The 24,338-nt window shown below is 32.9% G+C and overlaps 4 protein-coding genes across 5 annotated transcripts; 3 read left to right on the top strand and 1 right to left on the bottom strand.

Annotated features, from left to right (window-relative positions):
- The first annotated feature begins 1,657 nt into the window (after nucleotides 1-1,657).
- Nucleotides 1,658-5,455, top strand: LOC114190405 (uncharacterized). Its single transcript, XM_028079273.2, has 4 exons — nucleotides 1,658-2,258; nucleotides 3,828-4,056; nucleotides 4,890-5,014; nucleotides 5,114-5,455. Exons 1-4 carry the CDS (start codon nucleotides 1,893-1,895, stop codon nucleotides 5,189-5,191), a joined length of 798 nt encoding a protein of 265 aa, XP_027935074.1. The 5' UTR covers nucleotides 1,658-1,892; the 3' UTR covers nucleotides 5,192-5,455.
- An 858-nt stretch (nucleotides 5,456-6,313) lies between these two features.
- Nucleotides 6,314-8,432, bottom strand: LOC114192573 (uncharacterized). The gene is made up of 2 exons (XM_028082334.2): nucleotides 8,148-8,432; nucleotides 6,314-7,916 (listed from the first exon to the last, which is right to left on the bottom strand). Exon 2 carries the CDS (start codon nucleotides 7,786-7,788, stop codon nucleotides 6,718-6,720), a length of 1,071 nt encoding a protein of 356 aa, XP_027938135.1. The 5' UTR covers nucleotides 7,789-7,916; nucleotides 8,148-8,432; the 3' UTR covers nucleotides 6,314-6,717.
- A 3,304-nt stretch (nucleotides 8,433-11,736) lies between these two features.
- Nucleotides 11,737-12,998, top strand: LOC114190270 (small ribosomal subunit protein uS14z/uS14y/uS14x). Its single transcript, XM_028079083.2, has 3 exons — nucleotides 11,737-11,938; nucleotides 12,600-12,699; nucleotides 12,828-12,998. The coding sequence occupies exons 1-3, from the start codon at nucleotides 11,877-11,879 to the stop codon at nucleotides 12,834-12,836; spliced, it is 171 nt and encodes a 56-aa protein (XP_027934884.1). The 5' UTR covers nucleotides 11,737-11,876; the 3' UTR covers nucleotides 12,837-12,998.
- A 6,152-nt stretch (nucleotides 12,999-19,150) lies between these two features.
- Nucleotides 19,151-24,055, top strand: QWRF2 (QWRF motif protein (DUF566)). Of its 2 annotated transcripts, none has more exons than XM_028082138.2 (6): nucleotides 19,151-20,784; nucleotides 21,713-21,832; nucleotides 22,204-22,320; nucleotides 22,411-22,500; nucleotides 23,421-23,531; nucleotides 23,616-24,055. In XM_028082138.2, exons 1-6 carry the CDS (start codon nucleotides 19,393-19,395, stop codon nucleotides 23,694-23,696), a joined length of 1,911 nt encoding a protein of 636 aa, XP_027937939.1. In that variant the 5' UTR covers nucleotides 19,151-19,392; the 3' UTR covers nucleotides 23,697-24,055. The 2 variants fall into 2 exon arrangements, with proteins under 2 accessions (XP_027937939.1, XP_027937940.1); XM_028082139.2 differs by having other exon boundaries at nucleotides 19,152-20,784; nucleotides 23,424-23,531.
- Nucleotides 24,056-24,338: the final 283 nt, after the last annotated feature.

The raw sequence follows: 24,338 nt of genomic DNA, 5'->3' as shown, positions 1-24,338 counted from the left end.
AAAGTGATTACTTATTTTGAACTGTGTGTGAGACGATCTGCATTTTGTCTTTGAATCAGTGTGTATGAACAATTTGATACTATATTCATTCATAATTATACAGTAAAAGGAGAATCCTAATTATTTTAGTTTTAGTAAAATAATACTAACAATTCTATGAAATTTGAGAAAAAGAAAAATTCAAAGTACTACTAGAGTTACTGCTTTAAATGTTGTTCGTTATCTATAAGGTGGCAATGATATATTATTGTTACAATGGTATAAGATTATTGCAATGAGTGTGATTAAGGTAAGAAAGCTATTGAACTTGTCTTGAGTGGAACAAATCAATCCATCATAGAAAATGGGTTACAAAACATTAACCACTCCAATCAAACTTACATTTTACATGGACCAAAATTTTACAGTGATTCAGAATGATCAAAACCAAAATTTAAAAGAAAAACTATTCTTAAATCAATGACATTCTTATCTAAATGAAAAAAAAATACTGTAATAAGTTATTAATTTGGAACAATCTTTATGTAATAAATTATTAATTTTTATATTAAAAAACTCAATTGCAATAAAAATTACTGACATCATAAATGAACAAGATTTTGATCAGTTAATAATTTGTGGTGTATTAGGTATTGCTAGCTTTCTTAAAAAAGAGAAAGGATGGCCACAAACTATAGTTAATCATGTAAATTAATTTAGGGATTATGGTGAGATAATCTGAAATTAGTTAAAATGTAATATTATCATATTTAAAATTAGTATGAGAAGATTGTTTCGTGTACGCACACAGTTTTTTCTTGAAACTACAAGATTGAATTTTTCAACTTTGAAAACACTATAATTCAAAAACAATTTTTCATGGAACGCTGGCGACAACGTGTTAGGTTAAACATATACGTGTCATCAAAAGAAACTGCATGTTACATGCGTGGCAACAAAACTATCATACCAACCTGAACCCCATTTTTTTTTTTCGTTTTTTAAGTAAACAAATTAAAATTTAGAAGCTTTATTCAACAAGGAATTCAAACGTTTAATACCTGATAACATTATAAAATTAACACCTGGAGTCAAAATTCCAAAACATCATCTCATAACAAACATCATTTTTAATACCCTTAACTTACTTTGACTACTATAATTTTAGAATTTGTAATTTTAAAATTTTATAAAATTTTGATGACCTGATGTTTCCATTTTTTTTTCAATAAAATAATTTAATCGACTGTTAATATGTTATTAATTGTTAGCGGAAATATGTAACTGAAAAGTTAAAAGACTGACTTTCTAATTAAAATTTTCAGAAAAAAATAAATAAATAAAAGTATACTGTTCTAAATTTTTTAATGACTAAAAGGTGGATTTAATTCTTTTTAATGTTAGTAAATGAATTATAATTTTCTAATTAAATTAATTAATTATATCTTATTTTTTAAATAAAACTTTTATTTTAAAAATAGCTAGATCAAATGCATGAATTCATGAACTAAAATTAAGTCAATTTCAGTAATTATTAATTTTTAAATACTTTAATAGAAATTTTGATACTATATATTATTAATAAGATAATAAGAAGGCGGAAGAAAAAAATAATAATTTTTTGAGTTTTTATTTTTCTTTTTAAAAAAAAGGAAAGAAACCCTGTAATAGGAGCATACTCAGGTGGTTGAAGAGCTCTTGTTAGCCTTTGCATGTGCATTGAACAAGTTGGGGTTTAAAGCTCCCAAACCCTTTTTCCTTTTCTGACTTCTGAAACACACACACACACCACAAAATTCCCATGAATTGGGATGTTTGACAACTGAAACTTAAATTTTCATCAGATAAAGATTCAACCTTTATTTGTTGAAGGCTACTCCAAACCCTCAAGCCCGAAACTTCAGATAAAAAAAATGAGCAGTGCTTTTCGAATGAACTCTGCAAAGATTTCCCATGTCATGGGGATACAGAGGCACTTCATGTTGGTGAACCATGTCGTTCATCCAGTCAAAACCTCTTCTTTTCTCTTTAACAAAGTGCATTCTAAACCTTTTATTCGATTGCCACATTTCATCAGAAAACCCAGAGAATATGAAACTTCTCTGTCCTTGTTCTCTTCATCTTTCTGCTCTTCTTCCTCTTCTTCATCTGCTGTTGCAGCTTCCCTATCCAAGGTTGGCTTTGTGAGTTGGTATTTGGGGATGATCAAGTCGTGGCCAATTTTGACAAAAAGTGTTACTTCTTCACTTATTTATATCGGTGCTGATTTATCCTCCCAGGTCTACTGATCTCCTTTATTCAATCTCTTTTGTTATGATAAGATTGGTAACTAAAAAGGAAGAGAGAATGCATTTGTTTGTGTTTGAAAAATTAACAGTTTTGTGTTGGGGTCATGGTTGTTGATTTGTTGCCCTATACTTGTAAAAATTTTAGGGTTTGTAATGCAATTTCTGACATTGCCGGGCATAATGCTGTTGTCAATTCAAATAGACTGAGGTGGTCTTATATTATCTTAATAATGCAGGAACCTAGCAAGAACTCCTTAATTTTAGAACTAATAATTATGATCCTTTTAGTTCCTGTTTTTTCTTGTTCTATCTTTCCCGGCCCCAACTCTTGTAAATATTTCATTATTTGGACATGGAGTGTGAAATGAAAGATGAGAGAACTGTAAAAGTATAAAACTGTAGGAATGTTGTGTAACGCAGTACCATGATCACAGTGTATTGTTCTGTTTCTCCATGATTTTTATTGTTGCCCTCCCTGGTACACACTTGGTTTGGGGTGTCACTCTGCCATGAGATGCTTTGGATGTTGCTAAATTTTTAGCAATATAATTTTTTTTTGTTTTTCCTACAGTCTCCTCAAGGTAGTGTTTTTTTTTTTTTTTTTCCATTTCAGCATTCAATTTATAGATTCTAATACTCATGGGATTAAGTACAGCGGATAAGGGTCGATACCTTGCTTTAGTGTTTGACTATGCCTTGACTAAGACTGCTTCATGGGGGATACTTGTGGGAAACCTGAGATAAAAGTTGCTGTACTATCTATTTTTGTTATAAGCGTTTGGACAGTACATGAAGTGAAAAGGTTCTTTTTGTTTTCTCATTCACCTAGCAGTGCACTGGATGCAGAGAATATGGTTTGTGTTTTCTCTTGATAGATAGTGCTTTGTTTGTTGATTTGTTGCCACTCACTTTGTATCACCATCACATCATTTTCGTTTGGGGCATCCTTGAGTGCACTGCACAATCACTAAAGATCTTTTTCCCATATTTTTCTTCTGACCATTTTTCTCTGAATAGAATCTATAAGTAGGAACATAACCTCTAATGAAATGGAGTATGTTTTGAAATTGTTATTAATTTGTACTTTTAATTGGTAAAAAAAATTAATGATGAGAAGGGAGCAACAACTATACTCAAATCATTAAAAGATTCATATCTATAACCTGAAATCATTAAAATATACTCTTACATGTTTTGAATGTGTTGATGATATGTGATCTTGAAAATACATACATTTCATTGTTCCTATGCAATGTGGTAAAAGCTTTTGCTGCTCACTTAGTCTGAAGCTATATGGTGAAGCTATATGGTTAACGATTTTTATAAGCCTCAAGGCTGACTCTATTAAATTCTTACAATACTTATATTGGTTCACATTCTTGTGCAGACTTGAGACCTTTTTTACTCTGTTGAATAGACATTTTCAACTCATTAAGTGACTTAGTTTGTTTTAACTTGTTTGGTTTAACTTGCACACTTCATGCACATTGGGTCATTGTGTTCTTCATGCTCATTGTGTTGTCCAACATACTCATGGTATTTATTTTGTTATTGGTTTAGACTATTGTGCGCGAACCTTCGGAAGCTTTTGATTTTATGAGGACTTCACGCATGGCAGGATATGGGATGATCGTTTTAGGACCATCCCTGCATTTCTGGTACAATTTTGTGTCAAAGCTTTTCCCAAGGAGGGATATTTTCTCTACATTGAAGAAAATGGTCATCGGTCAGACAATTTATGGACCTGCCATGACTGTTATTTTCTTGTCCTTGAATGCACATTTGCAGGGTATGTTCAATTCTCTTACCATAATATTTATCATGTAGTTTCCTTTTATACATGTTTTTCTTTTACTGGCCTTTTAATTTGCAAGGGTGGGGGGAAGGGTAATGTTCGGGAACTGAATAACGTATTTTAAATCCAAAAAGATTGGACAAGACAACTAGAGCTGTCATCTGGCTATTTTATGGTCTATGCTTTTTTTGAATCCTTAAGTTCATATTGTTACTTCTAAAACGCTATAAAATACTCATAAACTTACAATTTTAAAATGTGGCACTGCATTGTTGTGGGTCCAGTAGCTTATTTCTTTTCAAAATATTCAATATCATGGCATTTTGTTCTTCTTCCAAAATATAAGCTGGCTTTCAAGATGCAGAGGATATGTCTTGTACATGCACCTTGATTAATGTTGTGTTGCAAAGTGTCAATGTGCTGTTATTGAATTGCACTTTACCTTGCATGTGTTTTTTCTAGCGTGTATTTTGTGTTTACCAATATGTCCAATTTCATGCATCGGTTGGTTGGAAGAGATGCAAAGGAAAGGAAAAGAAGACATGGAGAAATAAGGGAAGTTATTTCCCATTGTTGATTATGATATCTTTAATTTGAATTTGATGGCTTTATCTGTTTACAGGAAGTGTACAGTGTACAGTAATAAATTATTTCATTTGGCTTCCTTCGAACCAAACAATATGTTCATGGAGTCCAAAATTTGTGCTCAAAATGAAGTTGTGTGTTGAGACTCAACCGTTTCATATTTGATTTTCTGCCAAATTGGTTATGAAGTGTTACACTGTTTCTCTTGTTATGAAGTGTTAAATGTTTCTCTTGGTTGCCAGGTGAAACAGGGTCAGAGATAGTTGCACGCTTAAAACGCGATTTTCTTTCAACGATGCTGGGTGCGATTATGTATTGGCCTATATGTGATTTTATTACCTTCAAGTTCATTCCTGTCAATTTACAGGTACCTGTTTATTATTAGCATGCCAGTAAACTAAGTTTGGCAGCCAAAAAAATCATTTTGTTCTTTCTGTTATTGACTCTGCATTATTTATATTGGCAGCCATTGATCACCAATTCATTCTCGTACTTGTGGACTGTTTATATGACGTATATGGCAAGCCTAGAGAAAGCAGCGTGATCACCATCAACACTGTCAATCGTTGTTCCACTGTTCAGCCTGGAAGCTGCGGGATACAGACTGCACTATTTCTGATCTCAGATTTTCCCTCTCTGTGCTACTAACCAATATACTCGGTTGTGTAACTATAGACCTTTTTTTTTTCTTTCTCGAAATGAATTTTGGAATCATTAGCATTTCCTTTCTGAGTAACTCTTTATTCTTACGAGTAACATACACGTGGTCACTTGAACAAGAAAGGACTCTATATTTCCGCATAGCAAACACCCTGTTCAAAATCCAAATTATTCTTTTGCAAACCGTTAAGTCGATTAAAAAACTGATGAAATAAAAAAATAAAAAAATAAATAAAAAAACGTTTCTTGCAATTTTGGTTATGTTTCAGTTATTGTTGTGAAGACCGAACTATAAGCTAAATTGAATTGCTCATTGCCGATCCACAAAAAACAAGTGAACTGCGCATTAGTTACTTTGATTTTACTTGATGAATGTTAACATTATATGATATTATTTTAAACTTTAAGATAGTATGTTGTTCATAATATATTTTTATGAGGTCTGTAATATGTGCCTTTTGTTTTTCAATTGGGAATAGGTATTAAACTAATTTACATCATTCACTGTAATTGAAATGCACAATTTACTTCTATGTTCTAAAAAGGATGTATCAGTATTGCAAGAGAATAATGATCGCAAAGGGTAGTTGGTGCACACAATACTTTTAGCTAGAATATTGCACTTATGCATAGTGAAACAGTAGAGGTCTTAGCTACACGAAAATCTTTGTAGCGCTCCTTCTCCACTGAACATTGGGTGAGTTGTACCGTTGGGGTTAGGGGTTTCATGGACAACCTAAAAGCTCAACTGCTTGCCAATCCTAAAAGCTGAACTACTTGCCATATTATAAGCCTAAGGTTTGCGTGGGAACGACCTCACAAGCTGAACCAAATTCCTTACATTAAGAATAGGATGGATTCTTGACTACTGTTCTATTCTAGCATCTATTTAAGAAGTGTCCATTGACATTTGTTCGAAATTAAAGACTATAGCACGTTTGTCGCATTGATCCAAAATCAATTCCAAAACTTGTGGTCAAATACAGACGACCAGCCATGGGTGAGATTTAGAACTCAGAATGCCACACTGTTATATTTCAATGAAGAATTGTGAACTAAAAACAAGTACAACAGAGGAGAAATGAAGAGAGAAACAAGAATAAGAACGGGATACCACGAAGAATGGTGACCCTCTTGAAAGTATGAAACAATGAACTTCTTAACCCTATCTAGAAGTTCACATATTTTCTGTATTAACATGACTCACTCCCTACCAATCAGCAATCCTTAAATCTAAGATCCTGTTGTTTATTGTTTTGGTAAATTGTGGAGATTCAGGAAAACACAAAAATCCAAATTTAAGTCAGCTAAAGTAAACGCTTCCGCATTCCAAGCCTTCAGCAATTACCAACTCTGCCTTTTAGATTTCAACCAGCAGTAAATATATAACCTACAGTAACATAGCCGGATTCAATCTTCAGATGCACGTATGCAAATCTTCTCAAGTTGTATGGGCCAATCTGGTCCAAGAACTTGAGGATTTAATTCCATTGCAAGGCGAAAATCTAAAAGAGATGCACCCGCAGATCCAGTTGCTTTTTGCATGCATCTTCCAGGTAGCAAAACATTTGAACCGGTCGCCATCTGCCTGTTTTGCTGTCTTAGGTTCTCATTTCCACATCTTGGCCCACCTAAATCCATAAAGGATTCAATCAGCCTCTTCAGGTATGAATCCAGTGCATTATTCAATAGATTTACACAATCTACTGTCGTAGTCAAACCCTCCTTCTCCAACTTTTGCTCCAGACGACTCCTCAAAGATCTGGTGTCAGGGAGATCTCCATTGGTGTGACAGGTCTCTGGATAACCTTTGCTACATAATGAAACATTAGAATGACGTCTTCCACCACGAACAAAATTCATCGATATACCAAGAGGAGCCGTAACAGGGCTTCTACTTTGAACACTGGGGCTTCCAGCCATCTGTTCAACCTCCTCTCCTTCTTCAACGGAAATTGGAGGTCTACTGCCAAGGGAATTCAGTTCTGTCGCACTCTGCTGCTCCAGTGTTTTACATACAAATTCATCAGACGCAAGACCAAATTGGGGTTTTCCTAAGGGCCCCAAAGAATTTGGGCGGCCCTTGGACCTTCTGTCTCGAGCAGCTGAAGGGCCAATCCTCCGCAACGAAGGAGGAAACGCATCCCCAAACAACGATTGGATAGAGCCTCTCTGCAACCCATTTGAATCTTTTACACTAAATGCACTCCCTGTTTTTGCAGAGCCTCTAACTGGTGGGACTTTAACCAGACACGCATTCTTCAATATCGCTCTAATTAGTCGATTGTGAAGAGGGATATTTTCCCTCCCAATTATCACGATGCAAATTTTGTCAAACTCTGACTTGCTTATCTTTGAACTCAGTAATCTCCGAAGCTGATCAAAATACTTGTCAGCTCTCTGATGACCAACCTTCCTAACAATCAGAGCTTTCAGCTCCAATGTGTCAATTCGAGAATAGCTTCGTTTCGGTATCGTCATTTTGCACAACAATATTCTTCTCCCAATCACTGCCAATCACTGCGTCAAACTATAATCGTAATCTCATATGCTCCAACAAATCCAAAACAAACGCTTCCTAAACCCTAGTCCTCCAAAAATATCCCAATCTGCAATTAATAAATTTTCAATCAGAAGCCATAACGAATTCAACTATTCACCAATTAGAATAGCAAATCAGATAACAATTGCTGAGAGGGACCGCATGCTTTTGGGGAAAATTGAAAATTGAATGAATTCAATAAATACAAGCACAATTATCAAAGAAGAAAAGAAACCCTTGCACGATTCTGAAGAAAGTTGGGAAAATCAATGAAGTTAGAAGAAAAAAATATTCTTACTGTAATGGGCGGCCGGCGGTGGGAATTGACTACGGATAAACCTTTGCGCTCGGCACAATTGATATTGTAGTGGCGTGTGCTCCTTCCGATCCGGTGGTTCGGAACATGAGAGAGACCAAACCCTAAACGGAAATTGATATTAGAATAGAAGAGATGTGTTTCTCAGAACCCAACCCTTTGCTGCTCTTTGTTGTTAAGTTCGTCCTTCTTTCCCATTCCAATATGCAAAATTGAGGAAAATTAAAAGAAAAAATTATGGCTCCTAAAGAATATACATTCTTCTAATCACTCTTTCACTTAGGTCATGTCCATCTCACTACTTACATGTCTTATTGTGAACAAACAAAAGTTCATAATCTACAATCTACTGTAATATAAAAAATAAGAAATACTATAAAATTTCCTTTTTTTATTATCTATGTATATTTTGTTGATAAATAGTTTAATTATGATATTTAATCATTTAACATTATTGATTTATACTCATGTTCATTTTGTTGTTATATTTTTTTACTGAGTTAATTTACTGCTTTGTTTTGTTTTTAAGGGAACATATTATACTTTTCCTTTCATTTTTTAAACGGCATTATTTTTAAAAATAATATAAATTTATTTTTTACTCATTTGTTTTTTTATAAAAATGTATATTACTTTTATTTTTCATTTCTTAAGATAATATTATTTAAAAATAATATATTTACTATTTTACCCAATTATTTTTTTAGAAACATATTATACTATTACTTTTTAATTCTTAAAGTTTAATATTTAATACACTATAAATATAAATAATATTTACTCATACTTTTTCTTTTAAATAAATTATATTGAATATTTTAATTTAAAAAATAATAGTAAATATAAATGAAAACGAGCAATTAAATTTCGATATTTAAACAAAATGAAACAAATTTAGAACTATGTTTAACATTACAACATTTTGTATACCAAAATAGTGATTTATTCATATAATTATCAATTTATTTACTTGTTTTGAATAATATTTTTTTATCTATCACCTTAATTTCCTCTACAACTTGATTACTACGTAAAGTTGAAATTCTTTTGTTAATCAATGTAGTTGACTACTATAAAAAATATAATTTCTTGCAACAAATTTCTTTAAAATGATAAATTGAAAATATACACTATAACTATGATATGCAAATGCCAAAAAGAGTTGATTTTTAAAATAAATAAATAAATAAATAGTTTTTTAATATGTGATTTTGTATACACATTTTAACCATTCTTACAAATTTATTTTTAAAGTATTTTCAAAATACTTACTATATTAAACAATGACTTATATTTAAAATATTAATTGTTTTCTATATTTTTTTATTTTTAATTTTATCATTCTATCATTTCTAATTGTTTGGGCATTTAATTATTTACAAATTTATATTTTACTTCTATTTTTAAAAAATAATATATATTAATAATACAAATTATTTACATAGTATAAAAACACACTATCATGTAATAATTTCGTATAAAAAATATCAATAAAAAATTATATTCATCATTTCTATATTAAATTATAATATAATTGTTTTTATCGTGGAACATTTTTTATATTTTTAGTATGTAAAAGTTAAATTGACATTATTTAATAAAAAAATTAGAATTAATCATATGCTTGTAGTATTCCGTATAGGTTTTCAATAATAATATTTGTAATAAAATAAATTAAGATATTATACTTCTTAATATCACAATTCTTAAACTATATAGTTGTAACAATAAAAAAAACATGCATTTTAATATTATAAAATTTGTTTTATATTATTTGAATCTATTTTTTACTATTTTCAATGTCAAAAATGTAATAATAAGAGTAGGACAAAAAATAAAAATAAAAGTTAACAAGTTCCTAAGATATACCTCTGATATATTTATACTTATATTGTTATTAAATGAATCTAAAAATAAATATTAAACATAAGTTCATTATACAGGTATGACAATTCACATGAATATAATAAAAAATATGACAAGTCTAACATTCACATCAGACGAGTTTATCCAAATATCGGTTAAATGAGTATAACAGACAGTTTTAGAAAAATATAAAATTACACATTAAATAAGTTTTTTTTTATATTAATTAGATGGATATAAAAAAAAATATTAGATGAATCCTTCTTATATTAAATTGTGTTTAATAATTACTCTTTCTGTTGTTAATGAAACAAAATTGATATTATACTCAGTACATTAACATAAAGTGAGAGGGGTGATAATGCTACTTTTATCATTATTATTAGTCATTTCATATGTACAAAATAATTTATTTTTTAATTTTGTAATTAGGTTAAGTCAAATAGGAGAGGAGTTCATGAAAGTGCAAAAGAATTGTGAAAGATGGAAATCGTAAAAGATAGCATATGAAAATTGTAATAAATATGAATATATAAATTTTCTTCAGAGAGCAAAAAATAATATAGGAAATCACCTTTTCCCAATTTCAGATATTGTAGTATAACTAAATCATACCATAAGATTATGATTATACCGTATTTATAACAAAAAGCTAAATAACACAAGTAAAAATTCATAAAATAATCAAAGGAATTACACAGGAAGTTAAATTAAATTTTTAATTATTTATCCATATGAAAATATTTGATTTTGTGAAATATTTTAAATAATAAATAAAATTTGTAAAAAATATTAAACTGTTGTGAAATAAAGCGAATAACATAGACAAATAATAGAGAAGAGAAGAAATAAGAGAAAATAGAGAATGAGAGAATAGGGAGCAACTCATCTGTGTATTATTATTGATAGGAAGAGTCCTATTTATAGATACAATATGTAATCCATAAAGAAAACAAATCAACTTAGTTAATACAAATATTTACCATAAAGAGTAATGAATCATATGAGTAAATGTATCAAATCAATGGACAATCATTAATTCATAACACTCCCCTCCTCCCCCTTGAGTGTCCATTGATAAAGTACGTGCTGCCTCGTGAAGGAGAAAAAGTACAACATTATGTATTCTTTAATACAATAGTTGCTCCCTATTCTCTCATTCTCTATTCTCTCTTGTTCTTCTCTTCTCTATTATTTGTCGTCATTCTCTATGTTATTCGCTTTATTTCATAACATAAACGAAATATTAATTAAATTCTTTTCATATGTCATAAAAATAATTTTTCTTAAACCATATATTTTTTAATTACAACTTATATTTTATTATTACTTATTCGTAATACCCATTAATTTTAGGTTTTTACATATTATTTATATATATATATATATATATATATATATATATATATATATATATATATATATATATATATATATATATACTTTGTCTGAAGCATATTATTTCAAAAAATATGTTGTTTTCATATTTTTTCATGAATTACTGATTATTGATTATCCTTAGCCTTAGTAATATTTCTAGAGAAGTGGTTAATCAAATTAAATGAACTCAAATCCAAAATAACAGTCTATACATTCTAATTTTTAGAAAGAAAAGATAGTGTCATTACTGAATTTTCATAGGCCCAGTAAAGTTAATAAAAGGCCCACAAAAATACAACATGAAGAGGGTTGGGCTAAAATTTCGCCCAATTGATATTTGACCCTAACAAAACCCTAATTTCAGTGTTTGTCTATAAATTGATATCTGCAGGAAGAGCTAAGGCTTCTCTTGCATATTCATAAGGGATCGCGTTCTAGTATTGAAAGTTCTTCCGCGGCGCCGCAATGGGACACTCCAACGTTTGGAACTCTCACCCCAAAAACTATGGTCCTGGTTCTCGTACTTGGTATGTAACTGTTTCACTCCCATTTTGAGGCCTTGCTTTTTAATCTTAATGTTTGCTTTTGTTCTCAAATATATATAACCTTTTAGTCGTTGTCATTCCTGTTTTTCGTTTTTTCCCTGGGTTTAGATTGTATAATCGCACATGTTAAGTCCGACGAATCATCCCTGGGTTTAGATTGTATAATCACATGTTAAGTCCGATGAATCATGCTATGCATCGAAATCGCATTTTTCTTAGTTTCTTTGTTTCATTAATTTTAATTTTAATTGGTTACATTTTCAGAATTTATTTTTGATGTCGAGTATTTTGTTGCACCGTGTAAGTTTAGTGATGATTTCATACATGGTAGGTGGGTTCGACTGATTACATCAAGGGTTTCCTTTGACTTTAATTGGTTTTTCATCTAAACCATCACACGGCTGCATTCATATTTTGAATGCAATCATGTGATGGTTTGATACATGTATTATACCTACCTAGCTGCATATGATTTTATATGTTAATGCTATTATATTGCCACTGAATGAATATTCGAACTTTACACTGTTAGGTTTTAGGTTGGTTTAGATGCGTTTGGTTTATTTGATGTTGTTTGTTGCATGTACTTTTATGCAGTTCAATTGTTTAAACGAGCATTACTTATTGTTGTTTTCTCTTGCAGCCGTGTGTGTGGAAACCCACATGGATTGATCAGGAAGTATGGCCTTATGTGCTGCAGGCAGTGCTTCCGTAGCAATGCCAAGGAGATTGGCTTCATCAAGGTATCTGTTCCTGCTAATTCAATGTGATATGTGTCAATTTCTTACATGCTTCTTGATAGGTTGATTTGATTTGTGTCATGTAGCTGTCTTGCCATTTGTCCTAATTACCCTTTTTGTTGTTGTTGCAGTATCGCTAAGGAGCTTCTGTCACCTCCCTACCGATGTTATTTTCTGGCCCTAGGATATGCTGAGGATGTTATGTTGGAAGAAACTTGAGACTTTTTTTCTAATTAATTATCAGACTTTATTCTGTGGATCTAAGAATACTTTTAAATATATTGTTTTGAAGTATTGACTTATATGAGTGATCCTTTATTCATTCTGCATCATATTCATGAGTATCATACGATAATAGTTTAGTTTTAGTTTTGAATCAACTATCAAACACATGGTTTGCAAGTGCTGATTGTTTCTAAATGTCGAGATGATAGACAGATAAATACAGTGTTATGCGATATTGTCCTTGAAGTTGCAATCGGTTAATTTTTACGGGCTCCTAATTAATTGTCTTGGTATCGTGTTTAGACGACATATTTCAAAGGAATAAACGGGAAAGGAACTGATAAACGACTTTTATGGTTTTTTTAAGTGAATATTCTTCTACATGTAACAGAGGAAGAGTTAAGTATGTTAAGTTTGGAATTCAGCTTATCACGTTTGGGAAATTTATGATTACATTGGTTGTCGGTTAGTACTGGCCTTTCTGCATAATTTTATATCAGCAAATTTGTGGCATAAGATGAAAGACGAATACGGAAATGTGGGGTGTCTAGTTTTCCTGTTTTATGTTTTCTTCGCAAGTTAAATTGGATTAAAATTCGTCCTGAATACAATTCGTATGTACTAATCTCATCGAAATAAACAAGTTATTGATAATGAATGGAAGCACGAATGAATTGGACATGGGTGGAAAAAATGATACGAACTGGTTTTATGTTAATCTGGCGCCGTAGGTTTAATGATCTTGTTGGCTTCATAGGGTGCGACCCACAGACAGGCATAGAGAGTGAAAGCGCATAAACGATCAAGTGACCTGCTTTATAAGTTGTACCAACTACTAAATGCAGAGTTCCAATTTCCTTCTTCTTGAAGGCAACTCAGCATCTTACTTTCTTGTATCATTCTTCTTTTCATGCATGATGACCACACCTGCCATTCTTCAATATTTTTTCATTTCTGCTTTTCCACCTTGTCCATCTCCATCATAACTTTTACTGTGCAGGCACCCAACATCTCCAATCATCACTACGTTGTAACTAAAATCAATAGAACAGTTGATTACTCAGGTTTAATAAATCTCCACTACCGTAATAGCTTAAAAGCAGAAGTATGGAAATTATATAATGTTGCAGTGCAAGTATTTCAATATGAAGTATTTGTTAATTTGTTAACAACTTCAGGTTTTGATGGAAACCTGCAACTATAAAAAAAATTGCAAAGGATAAGGATTCGTTAAGGTAGAGTGATCCATAAAAGACAAGACTGGCATGATCAGTACTTTTTTATTGGTAAGATGTTGCAAAAGAGAAAAGGTGCGGTGAAGTGATTAAATCTATAGAAACAAATGGTACATCTACTACACTAAAATTTTACACTAACTATTCTAAAGGTAAATATCATGTCAATAATTTCAAGTGAATATCTATAATATACAGAAATTAAACTCAAATGTGAACAGATCATAGTGGTCCTTATAATAACTAACATAAGGGAACAAAAGAAATACTTTCCACTCTGCGAATCACCTAATTCGGGAACATGGAGAGTTAGTTCTAAAGCTGTGCAGAGGGTCCACTCCTAACCAACTTATTGCATCACCACAAAATGTTTGAAAGGAAGATCTTATCCTCAAAATGAGTTCTACTACGTATGATGCTGTGTCACGGTTTTCAGACATAGTTTAAGGATGAGTTAGAGAGAGAACACAGTTTGTAGTACTTGAGTAAAAAAAAAATGCAGATGATTTAAATCCATATTTATGGACTTCTTGGAAAGTGTTCATACTCTGTTGAAGAGATCCAAGTAGAAGGATTGAATGCAGAGAAAAATGGGTTTGTTATATCATTATAAGCAAGTAGTGACCATGCAAGAGGTGAGTGACCTCTTCAATTGTACACTGTATAGTGCATGACTTTTGAAAAGAATATTTCGTTACACAAGTAAGCTGTCATTTTCGGTATCCCTTTCTCCTAACAAAAATTGGACTGTTCACAGATTATGATGATTGAACTTTTCACTGAATTTTATGCTGCGTTCATAATCATAGTCCAGTAATTTTTCTGCACAGAGCTGCTTTAAGAAGCAATAGAAGAGGATCTTTGTATTGATGGCTTATTTTGAAGTGGCCTAAACATTCCCAACATGTCTACATTAAGTTACTCTAAGATTACACCATCAAGTATTCCATAAGGGAATGATCCCTTGGAGTTTTTGCTTTTTAGTTAATGGGATGTATTATGAAAATGAATGATTTTATAGAAACTTAGCCTCTAAGAGTATCAGTCTATCTATATTAGGGTAGGGTGGTACCAAATGTTTAAGTTACTTTTCGTTTTGTTTTGGTTGTGTCGTCAAATGTAACCATCTCCAAAACAAGAATGAAAACCAAAATGTTAAGCCATAAAATAAAAAATTCCATAGAATGAAGTTGTTTTCTTAAGTACTCAAAGAATTAACTCAACAAGTCAATTATCAGGAATCTTGAATCTTTGGCTTCAAGTGTTATTAACCCCAGCTTAATATAATAATCACCACATTTTTGAGCATGCAGAATAGCCGCCAACACAGACACCAACTTTGAGTCCCAAAGTTGGTTATCACATTTTCTTTTCCTTCTCTCTCCCATTGATAAAAATAATCACACACTTTCCTTGGTAGGGTTGAGTTGGAAAGGAGAAGCAAAGTTGGAAAGCTATGGGACAGAGGAAGAATTATTTCCTTAAGCCTATAATCACTTCCGAAGCAAAGTTAATTAATACCCTATAAACGGACATCTTTGAGTGTCTGTGTGTGTGTGTTTACTTTTTATCCAATTATTCCATTGAGTGTAACTTAAGTTACATGCCTTCAAAGAATTATGCCTTTCTCATCATTCCATGATACATTTGGCAGGGATTCGTTAATCAAATACCATAACCATATCTTCTGTTTTCAGTGTTTTCTAATGCTAAACAGGAATTACAATCAATCAATAAATCAATGAATGTTAACTGAAGTGAGGGCTTCATCTAAAACTATTCACAATTATGAATATGAATATGAATCTGTAGCTTTTCATATTGTGAACATTGTGCAGCAAAAAGCAAAGTAAGAATCTCAGGACTGAACAATCATAATCATGTTGGTATAACATCTAACTAATTATTAGTTAACAGGAAAACAAAGAAGAATTGAACCAACCAAGTCCTTAGTTTGTTGTGAGTTCCATTGTTTATAGGATCACCGGGAAACTATTTTGGATAGAGATGTCTCTAGGTATAGGCAAATGCTAAAGTAATCATGTTTCTGATGCCACATTATCACAGTATGAAACACATTTTTCTCATACTATAAAGGAAGGGAAAGGGTTGCTTCAATACCAGTCAAGATTTGGAATTATATGCAAATACTCTCAGGAGCTTAATATTTTGTATTATCAAATAAACCAGTAGCTTACAAGTTTTACAAATCTTGAATGATATGCTTAAAACTCCTTTAAACTACTGTGTAAATACATCTGAGGTAGAATAACTGTGAACCCGTGACAGCAGCAAAGAATAATTTTAATGAAGCCACTTAATTAAATAAGTGAAGAGCTAAACCCTGAGCCTAGGAAATAGTCACCATCTTAAGTATTTTTAAAACACAAAGATGCTTTGAGATCAAACAAGAAGCAAGCACATAAAAAAGAAAGGGAATAGCAATGGAAGAAGCATGAAGATATATATTATCTGAATGAAAATGAATGAAATGCAGTAGAAGATAGAGAGGGTAGAGGAAAACCAAAGGTTGGAGAGAAGAAAGAAGAAAGTGGAGGGAGGATGTTGATATTAAGAAATAATGAGATGCGTTCAATGGTTGCAATGAATGGCGTAGATGGAGAGGGACAGAAAGGGATGTGGCATCTTAATCTAGTTATAATAATAAATTGATTATAGCTTAGCTTGCAAAAATCACAATTAGGCAACATTGCCTTTCTGGTTGATAACGCCTAAGCTTTTTGGGCATTCCACTGATACCATCAACCACTGTATTTGATTTATAGCTACTTTCATTATGGTTAGCTCATTCATCTCTTTCCCAATGAAGTGATCCATCTATCTCACGTCACACCACTGCCAAATCTTACTCTATATACGCATTCTTATTCTTATATTATATACACACACTATACACACGTGAAACCACACAACATTACATAGCAGATATACATATATTATATATATTGCTATTATGATAGACTCTGATGGGATATTGAAAAGTGAACTTTAAGTTTAACTCAATATTGTAAAACCGATTTGTAAAGTGAGGGTTTCACCCGGTTATATATTATGATCTCCGATACACATGCTACTTCATATTATACCTTTGAGTTATAATTAAAATTAATGTTTTACAACGACATGAAAAAGACAACCTTGTAATCCTCATGACAGAAATAGCCAAATCAAAACACTGTCTGTGGCTGCTAGTTGAATCTTGTGACAGACTAATTTTGGAAGCTACCTATAATCAGTGCTTAATTCATAATAACACAGAGGATAAGAAGGAAATAGTGAAAATGGTGTTGAGAATATTGAGAATAATCTGTGTGTACTTAAATAAGTGTTGGTTTTTCCTTATTCATGTACTTGTAGCTGTGGAAAAGTATCATTCATGACAATGGCTTAGCCCAAGACTTGAAGGGAACAACATTAGTGTCATGTTTGGTAAGCAGAAAATGAAAATAAAATGAGATATGTAATGTATTTAAGTTTAATTGAAATCTAAAATTGTGGCCAACTTGCTTTCTTTGTTTTCAAATCTCTCCTACCAAATATTGTGAAATGCCAAGCTACTAACTGAACCGAGAATTCCATGAAAATAAGAAAGATTTTGAATGTTTGAAGAGAGCATAAATTGATGCAGTATCAGTTTACGAAAGGGATAGCCACTAATTGGTAAAAGACTCCATTTATGGTCAGAATTTATGAAAACTATAATTAGTTACCAAAAGAAGGTTTATTTTTTAATTACTCTTTAATTATGTGTTGGTATAAAGTAACGTAATCATATAATTGTTATTAATTTCTTTCGGTAACTTGACAACATAAAAATGATGCCATTAACAGTACTCTACTTTTACGTATTAAATTAAACTGCATTTTCTAGAGTGTGACAACTTTTTAGCTAATTCTTCCTTAAAGAATGTCATGTCTTATTCTTAACTTATTACAAAATTATATTAAAAAAACAATGTATCATGCATTACGCCAATGTTTAAACTTACTGGCATTACAATGTAAAGAAAGTATATTGTTAGCCGAAAAGAGTTTGAATTTAAAGAAAGACATGTGATTCTCCTTACTAAAAAGTTAAGTATGTCTCAAAGTAATACCTTGATTTGATATTTAATAATAAAGTAACTTCGATTTAAAGAAGAAGTTTAAAAGTTAATGGAAAAATATTTTGAAATTATTTTATTAAAAAAAGATAGCCATGCCCATTTTTTGGAATAAAATTCAACATAAACGGGGAAATATATTTTAATGCAATTTTTTTGGGTACTATGTATGTAGTATATTGTTTTGTTTTAAATATATAACAACTAAAATTAATAAAATTCAAAAGAAAAAGAAATATTGTATATTTAAACATAAATAGTTTCAAATATACTTTTTATAGTATAAAATGTTTTTTATGCCGTATGCAGTATAACGTGCATCAATCTTATAATTTTAATTTTTTAAAACTTTTATTATTTTTCATATATTTTACTTCATTTTAAAATACCTACTAGCAATAATTTAAAATCAAATCCATCCAATAAGAAAAAGAAAAACATGTGGAAGAGTTCACTTTTACAATGAACTAAATTTTAACTAGTAAGAAACTTTAACTATGAAACTTTTTTACTTCATTACATTACTTTGTTTGTGGTTCAACGATAGTAGCATTTTATTTTATTTTAATTTTTCCCTTCCTTTTATATTTAATATATTCATTTTTTGTTTGTTTTTTTTTTTCCTCCCTTAGAAGTAAACGGCAGCGATAAATTCTACGCATGGCATTTTTTAGGTTACACACTAAGAATAAAATGGCACATTGTAAGGTAAAAGGAATATTAAGAAAAAAAAATAATAAACAACAAACTTAGGAATAACAAAGAATTATTAACATTAACACCTCATAACGTTTCTCCAAAGACTCACTCACCTGTGGAACACTCCACTCTACACATTATATTACACACTCACTGTATTTGTATTTTTATTTTTGTTTTCTCTTTTTTAATTAACACCTACTTCCCTTTCTCTTTCTCTTTCTCTCCAAAATCCCACACCCTGCATCGCTATTTCTCTCACTCACTCACTGTTCCTCTCGAATGCTGAATCTGAACCACACCCAGTGATCTGCAGGGTGGAAAACAGGGTAAAGATTTGAGCTTTGGGGAAAGAGAAAAAGGAAAACCATCATGAGAGAGGCAATGTGAGGGAAGGTTCTCAGCTTTCGGAAATGGTGGCTGCCATTTCGGAACGCCCATTGACCTCTTCTGAGAAAGACAACAACAGCAGCAATGGCACCATACCCAGGAGACCAAAGGGTAGGCAAGTTTCTTCAAGGTACATGTCTCACTCTCCTTCACCCTCGCCTTCTTCGACCACAACGACAACAACAACAACTTCAACCTCAACATCAACGACAAGTTCTTCTTCTCGTCGATTCCCTTCCCCTCTTCTTTCTCATTCCACCAATTCCTCCACCCCTTTGGTACCAAAGCGTTCCCAATCGGTGGACCGCCGCCGCCCGCGCCCCGCAACGCCGCTTCCCGAGGCGGCAAAGCTCCTGGTGACTTCCACTCGGAGCCTGTCGGTTTCCTTTCAAGGAGAGGCCTATTCGCTGCCCATTAGCAAGACCAAAGCCACCGCCGCCACCCCTCCGCCGCGGAAGGCTGCCACGCCTGAGCGACGGAGGGCCACTCCGGTGAAGGGGGAGAATTCAAGGCCGGCGGATCAGCATCGGTGGCCGGCGAGGACCAGGCAAGTGGATCATCTTTCCAGGAGTGTGGATATCAGTGATAAGAAGAAGGTTGTTGGGAATGGGTTTGGGAAAGTGGTGAGGGATTTGCAGAAGTCAATGGTGGTGGAAGGTGAAAAGAGAAGGGCTTCTTTTGATGGGTTAGGAGGGTTGAGTTTGGATTTGGGGAAAGTTGAGTTGTTGAAGGGTGATAGTAATGCTAATAATAATTCTATTACCAATGCTAATAATCATAATAATAATGATGGTGGTGGTGGGAATTTGGTGAGTAAGTCTTCCGTGTCTTGTGATCTCACTGCTTCTGATACTGATAGTGTTTCCTCTGGGAGCACTTCCGGAGCACATGACTCTTCCGGGGCTGTGAAGGGCCCTAAGGAGCCTCGTGGCATTGTCATGTCTGCCAGGTTTTGGCAGGAAACTAATAGTCGGCTTCGCCGGCTGCAGGACCCTGGTTCACCCTTGTCCACCAGCCCTGCTTCTAGGATTGGGTTGCCAAACAAAAATGCTCAGTTGAAAAGATATAACAGTGATGGTCCTATGTTGTCGCCACGAACTGTGGCTTCTCCTGTCAGGGGGAGTGTGAATGCTCGGCCTGCTTCGCCGAGTAAGCTTTGGGCAGGATCCTCTCCGTCAAGAGGGATGCCTAGTCCTGCTAGGGTGAGAAGCACAGTTGCCAGCTCCATCAATAGTGGTTCGGGTAACTCACCATCCATTCTTAGCTTCTCAGCTGATGTGCGGAGAGGGAAGATTGGGGAAGATCGGATATTTGATGCACATACATTGAGGCTTCTGTATAACCGGTATGTGCAGTGGCGGTTCGTGAATGCTAGGGCGGATGCTACATTTATGGTGCAGAAACTAAATGCTGAGGTATGCTTAAATGTTGTATTAAGGCATGCCATATTTAGTAAGTATTGTGGTTGCTGTTATCTGTTTCTGACATTAATGTGTCTAATTGTTAGTTATTTTGGTAACTGTATTGTTTAGTGCTTGTATATTGTAGCGTGTTTTGTGGAGTGATTCAGATTAACAGGTCACACTTGTAACACTCAATAGAATAGAATGTGCTTAGGAATTCGTTAGAAAACTATATTTGAGATGTGCTGTGTTAGAATTTAGGCTGCTAAGGTCATAAGATCAATGTAAGACCTCATTTTCAAGGAAATACGCTAGGTTTCTAAATGCTGATAAGACGGTGAAAATTGTTATAGTTATAACTTTTCTTGAATGTAGCATCAAAACCTGGAGAATGTAGATAGTATTTCTCATCTATACCTGACTGAAGTTCGCAATTTGTTACAAGTAGAAGAAGTTTAGGAGTGATTTGAATGGAAATGTAAACTCTTCAACCTTCTATCTGTGTGAACCAAAAGAACATATAAAATGCAGGGAATATGTACAGAAAATAGAAGTTGGAAGTGTATCTTGAATAAGACTCTTGGTATATAGCTTGCCCTAATATCTTGTTGATCTTCAGTCAGGTATATAAGGAAGTTGACACCACTTAATCTTTCTTACATCAATTTGTAGGCCCCAGAAATGTACAGGTCTTAGTGACATTCAGCAATTTTATTCATGATTAATGTTCTGAAATCTTTATCATGAGAGGCGGTCACATATCCAGAAGTTATGTTTTTTGTATGTAGATATCTACATGCACATTTAATTTGTTCTGTTGTGAAATGTTTTACTCCCACTATGTTTAGGATGACAATCCCTATGCTTTTGGGTGATAGCAATTACAGTACTTCACCTCCTAATAACTATAGTGTGACCTAAATTATTTTTATTATGGCAGAGACATTTGTGGAATGCATGGGTAACAATTTCAGAACTTCGGTATTCAGTCATACTTAAAAGAATCAAGCTTGTATTACTGAGACAAAAGTTGAAGTTAACTTCCATTCTTAAAGGACAGGTATGGTTATGCGTTTTCAATTTTAAAATAATGTCTCTTGTGCAATGAATCTAACTTGTGAAAGGTGATTAGCTTGATATAATTCACATTTTAATCTGTACTGCTTTTCTGTTATAAATAATCGCTTACTGTTGAAGTGCATGTCCTGTTTATGAATCGATGCAAATTTGACTATTTGATAATATTATAGCAATTTAATATTGTTACTTCGAAGCATATGTTGTAAGAATTAAATGTTATTTTTACTTGAGTTGATAGCCGTAATCAGCATTCATCATGTCAATTGACCAGTAGTTCTATCATTATCATCATCTTCTTCATTATCATCATCACTGTTATTCATAATCAAAGTTTATTTTGCTTGGGTATAGATTTCTTATTTGGAGGAATGGGCACTTCTAGATAGAGATCACTCCAGTTCTTTGCTTGGAGCAACTGAAGCTTTGAAGGCCAGTACACTCCGTCTTCCGGTTGTTGAAAAAGCAATAGTATGTGCTACTTTTCTTTTTTGTTTTTTTGGATGCTTTACACCACTTTAGAAATAGACTATCAAATTTTGAACTTTTATTGTTTATCAGGCTGATGTACCAAATCTAAAGGATGCTTTGGGGTCAGCAGTTGATGTGATGCAGGCAATGGCATCCTCAATATACTCTCTTTCTTCAAAGGTGCTTTTTATTTTTTTTATTTCTTCTGTATGTTTCTTTCCAAAGTACGGTGATGTTTTAATTGTCAGTTTAGATGTGCAACGTCTTCATGAAACCCATATATCTATAATTTATTTTTCTGACTTCTGTTTGATAATTGTTATTTGTTTGAAGTAATACTTTGATTGTTTCAGTCATTAATGAAATCGTGTCAAGCCAATTGATGTTTTTTTTTTTCCTGTTAATATTATTCCAACTATTTTCAAAACAAATATTTTGTTTGACCTAAAACTTCCAATACATACTAGTTACTATGTTTGGGTAGGCTATCCTTATTTTTTGTGTTGTCAGTATTTGATGTAACTGCTGTTTGTTGCATGTTAATGCCTATTTTACTTTTTTTATGCTCTAGCTCCTCCTTTTGAGTTGTGGCAATTGAATGTTCAGGCGTGTTGTTAAAAAAGACAATAATTTGGAATTCCTTTGTGGCTTCATGCTTGACAGTTGCATTTTCTTTAACCTGTTTTGAATTCTCACATTCTTTGCTGAATTTGTTGATTTTATTGCTCCTTGAACTATTTCTTGGTTAATAATATAGGTGCTCTAAACTTATGCATTATTGCCTGGGTTCATTTCTGCAACCATCATATTCTTTTTCTTTCTGCAGTAAACTTTCCATCTAACATGATTTAAAGGACAGATTAAATCTAATATCTAAGCTCACTAGGTTGGGTGAGTTACATAGACTATTTAACAGCATGCAGCTCTATAGAACAACCAAATCACCTCATTGACACCTTTGTTTTATTCACATTACATTACTGTTGCTCTAGACCAATCACTGACTTGCTCATTTAGTTCGATGGGGAATTGACCTTTGGGTTACAGATAAGTATTTGTTTGCACTTCTGATGGTAAATCTGAACACATTGAGTTTGTAGCAGGTGGAAGAAACTAACTGCTTGGTGGCGGAAATCCTAAAGGTGACCTCAAAAGAAAGGTTTTTGCTTGAACATTGCAAGGAGTTTTTGTCCTCGTTAGCAGCCATGCAGGTAAATCATGTTTGCTTGAAGCTATCTAATTCTGATATGTTGTGTCAATGCTTATTGCCATTGTGAATCTAATAAATGTGGCAGGTCAAGGATTGTAGCTTAAGAACACATACGTTACAACTTTCTCGTGCGCCAAATTCAAGCTGCCTGACAACACGTGTGTAGAACTGATCTTATTTGACTGCTCACTCTTAATGCTAACACTACTCCCAGCCTTTTATTTTCCACGGGGTGGAGATATAACACCGAAGGTAATAAGAATGGAACGGAGTTAATAGCTAGCTTTTGGTGTTCATTTGACATTTTTGAAACCTGTTGTGGCCTTGTATGTCGTGTGTAGTATATCTTTGTGTCTGAATATTACAATTTACAAAGGAAAAGAGGTGGCTTTTCGCTCACTAGTTAGCTAGCTGTATACAATTTACCTTGTCATTTGAGGAAAAGCGGGTGGCTATGTATATATCTATATGTAATCAACTAATCATTGTTTATTAGGTAGTTTGCTGCTTAGATCTTCATTTCAATCCCTGGTATATGTCTTTACTGTATTTTGTCAATGTAGTTTTAGCAACCAGAGACATGATTTTTGCATATCATCGGTGCCATATTCGTCTTGGACTGTCGAATTGCTAACCGGTGGGAGAACATATGTTTGAAGTTGTCTATGAACTTCGTTGTTGTTAACAAGTGAGATGCAATCATGACAGCATAGCAAAGATGCAACTCAGGACCATTCGTTTAAGAAAGTTACCATGATCAAATTAAGACTTTTGGGACAATTGTTTAATTTTCTTGTACAAATTTTTT

Source organism: Vigna unguiculata, chromosome 7, assembly GCF_037176805.1.
Source record: "Vigna unguiculata cultivar grain cowpea cultivar isolate G323 ecotype 2 chromosome 7, ASM3717680v1, whole genome shotgun sequence".
NCBI classification, from domain to species: Eukaryota; Viridiplantae; Streptophyta; class Magnoliopsida; order Fabales; family Fabaceae; genus Vigna; species Vigna unguiculata.
The sequence above is the reverse complement of the archived record's forward strand: the minus strand, read 5'-3'. Positions and strand labels throughout refer to the sequence as shown.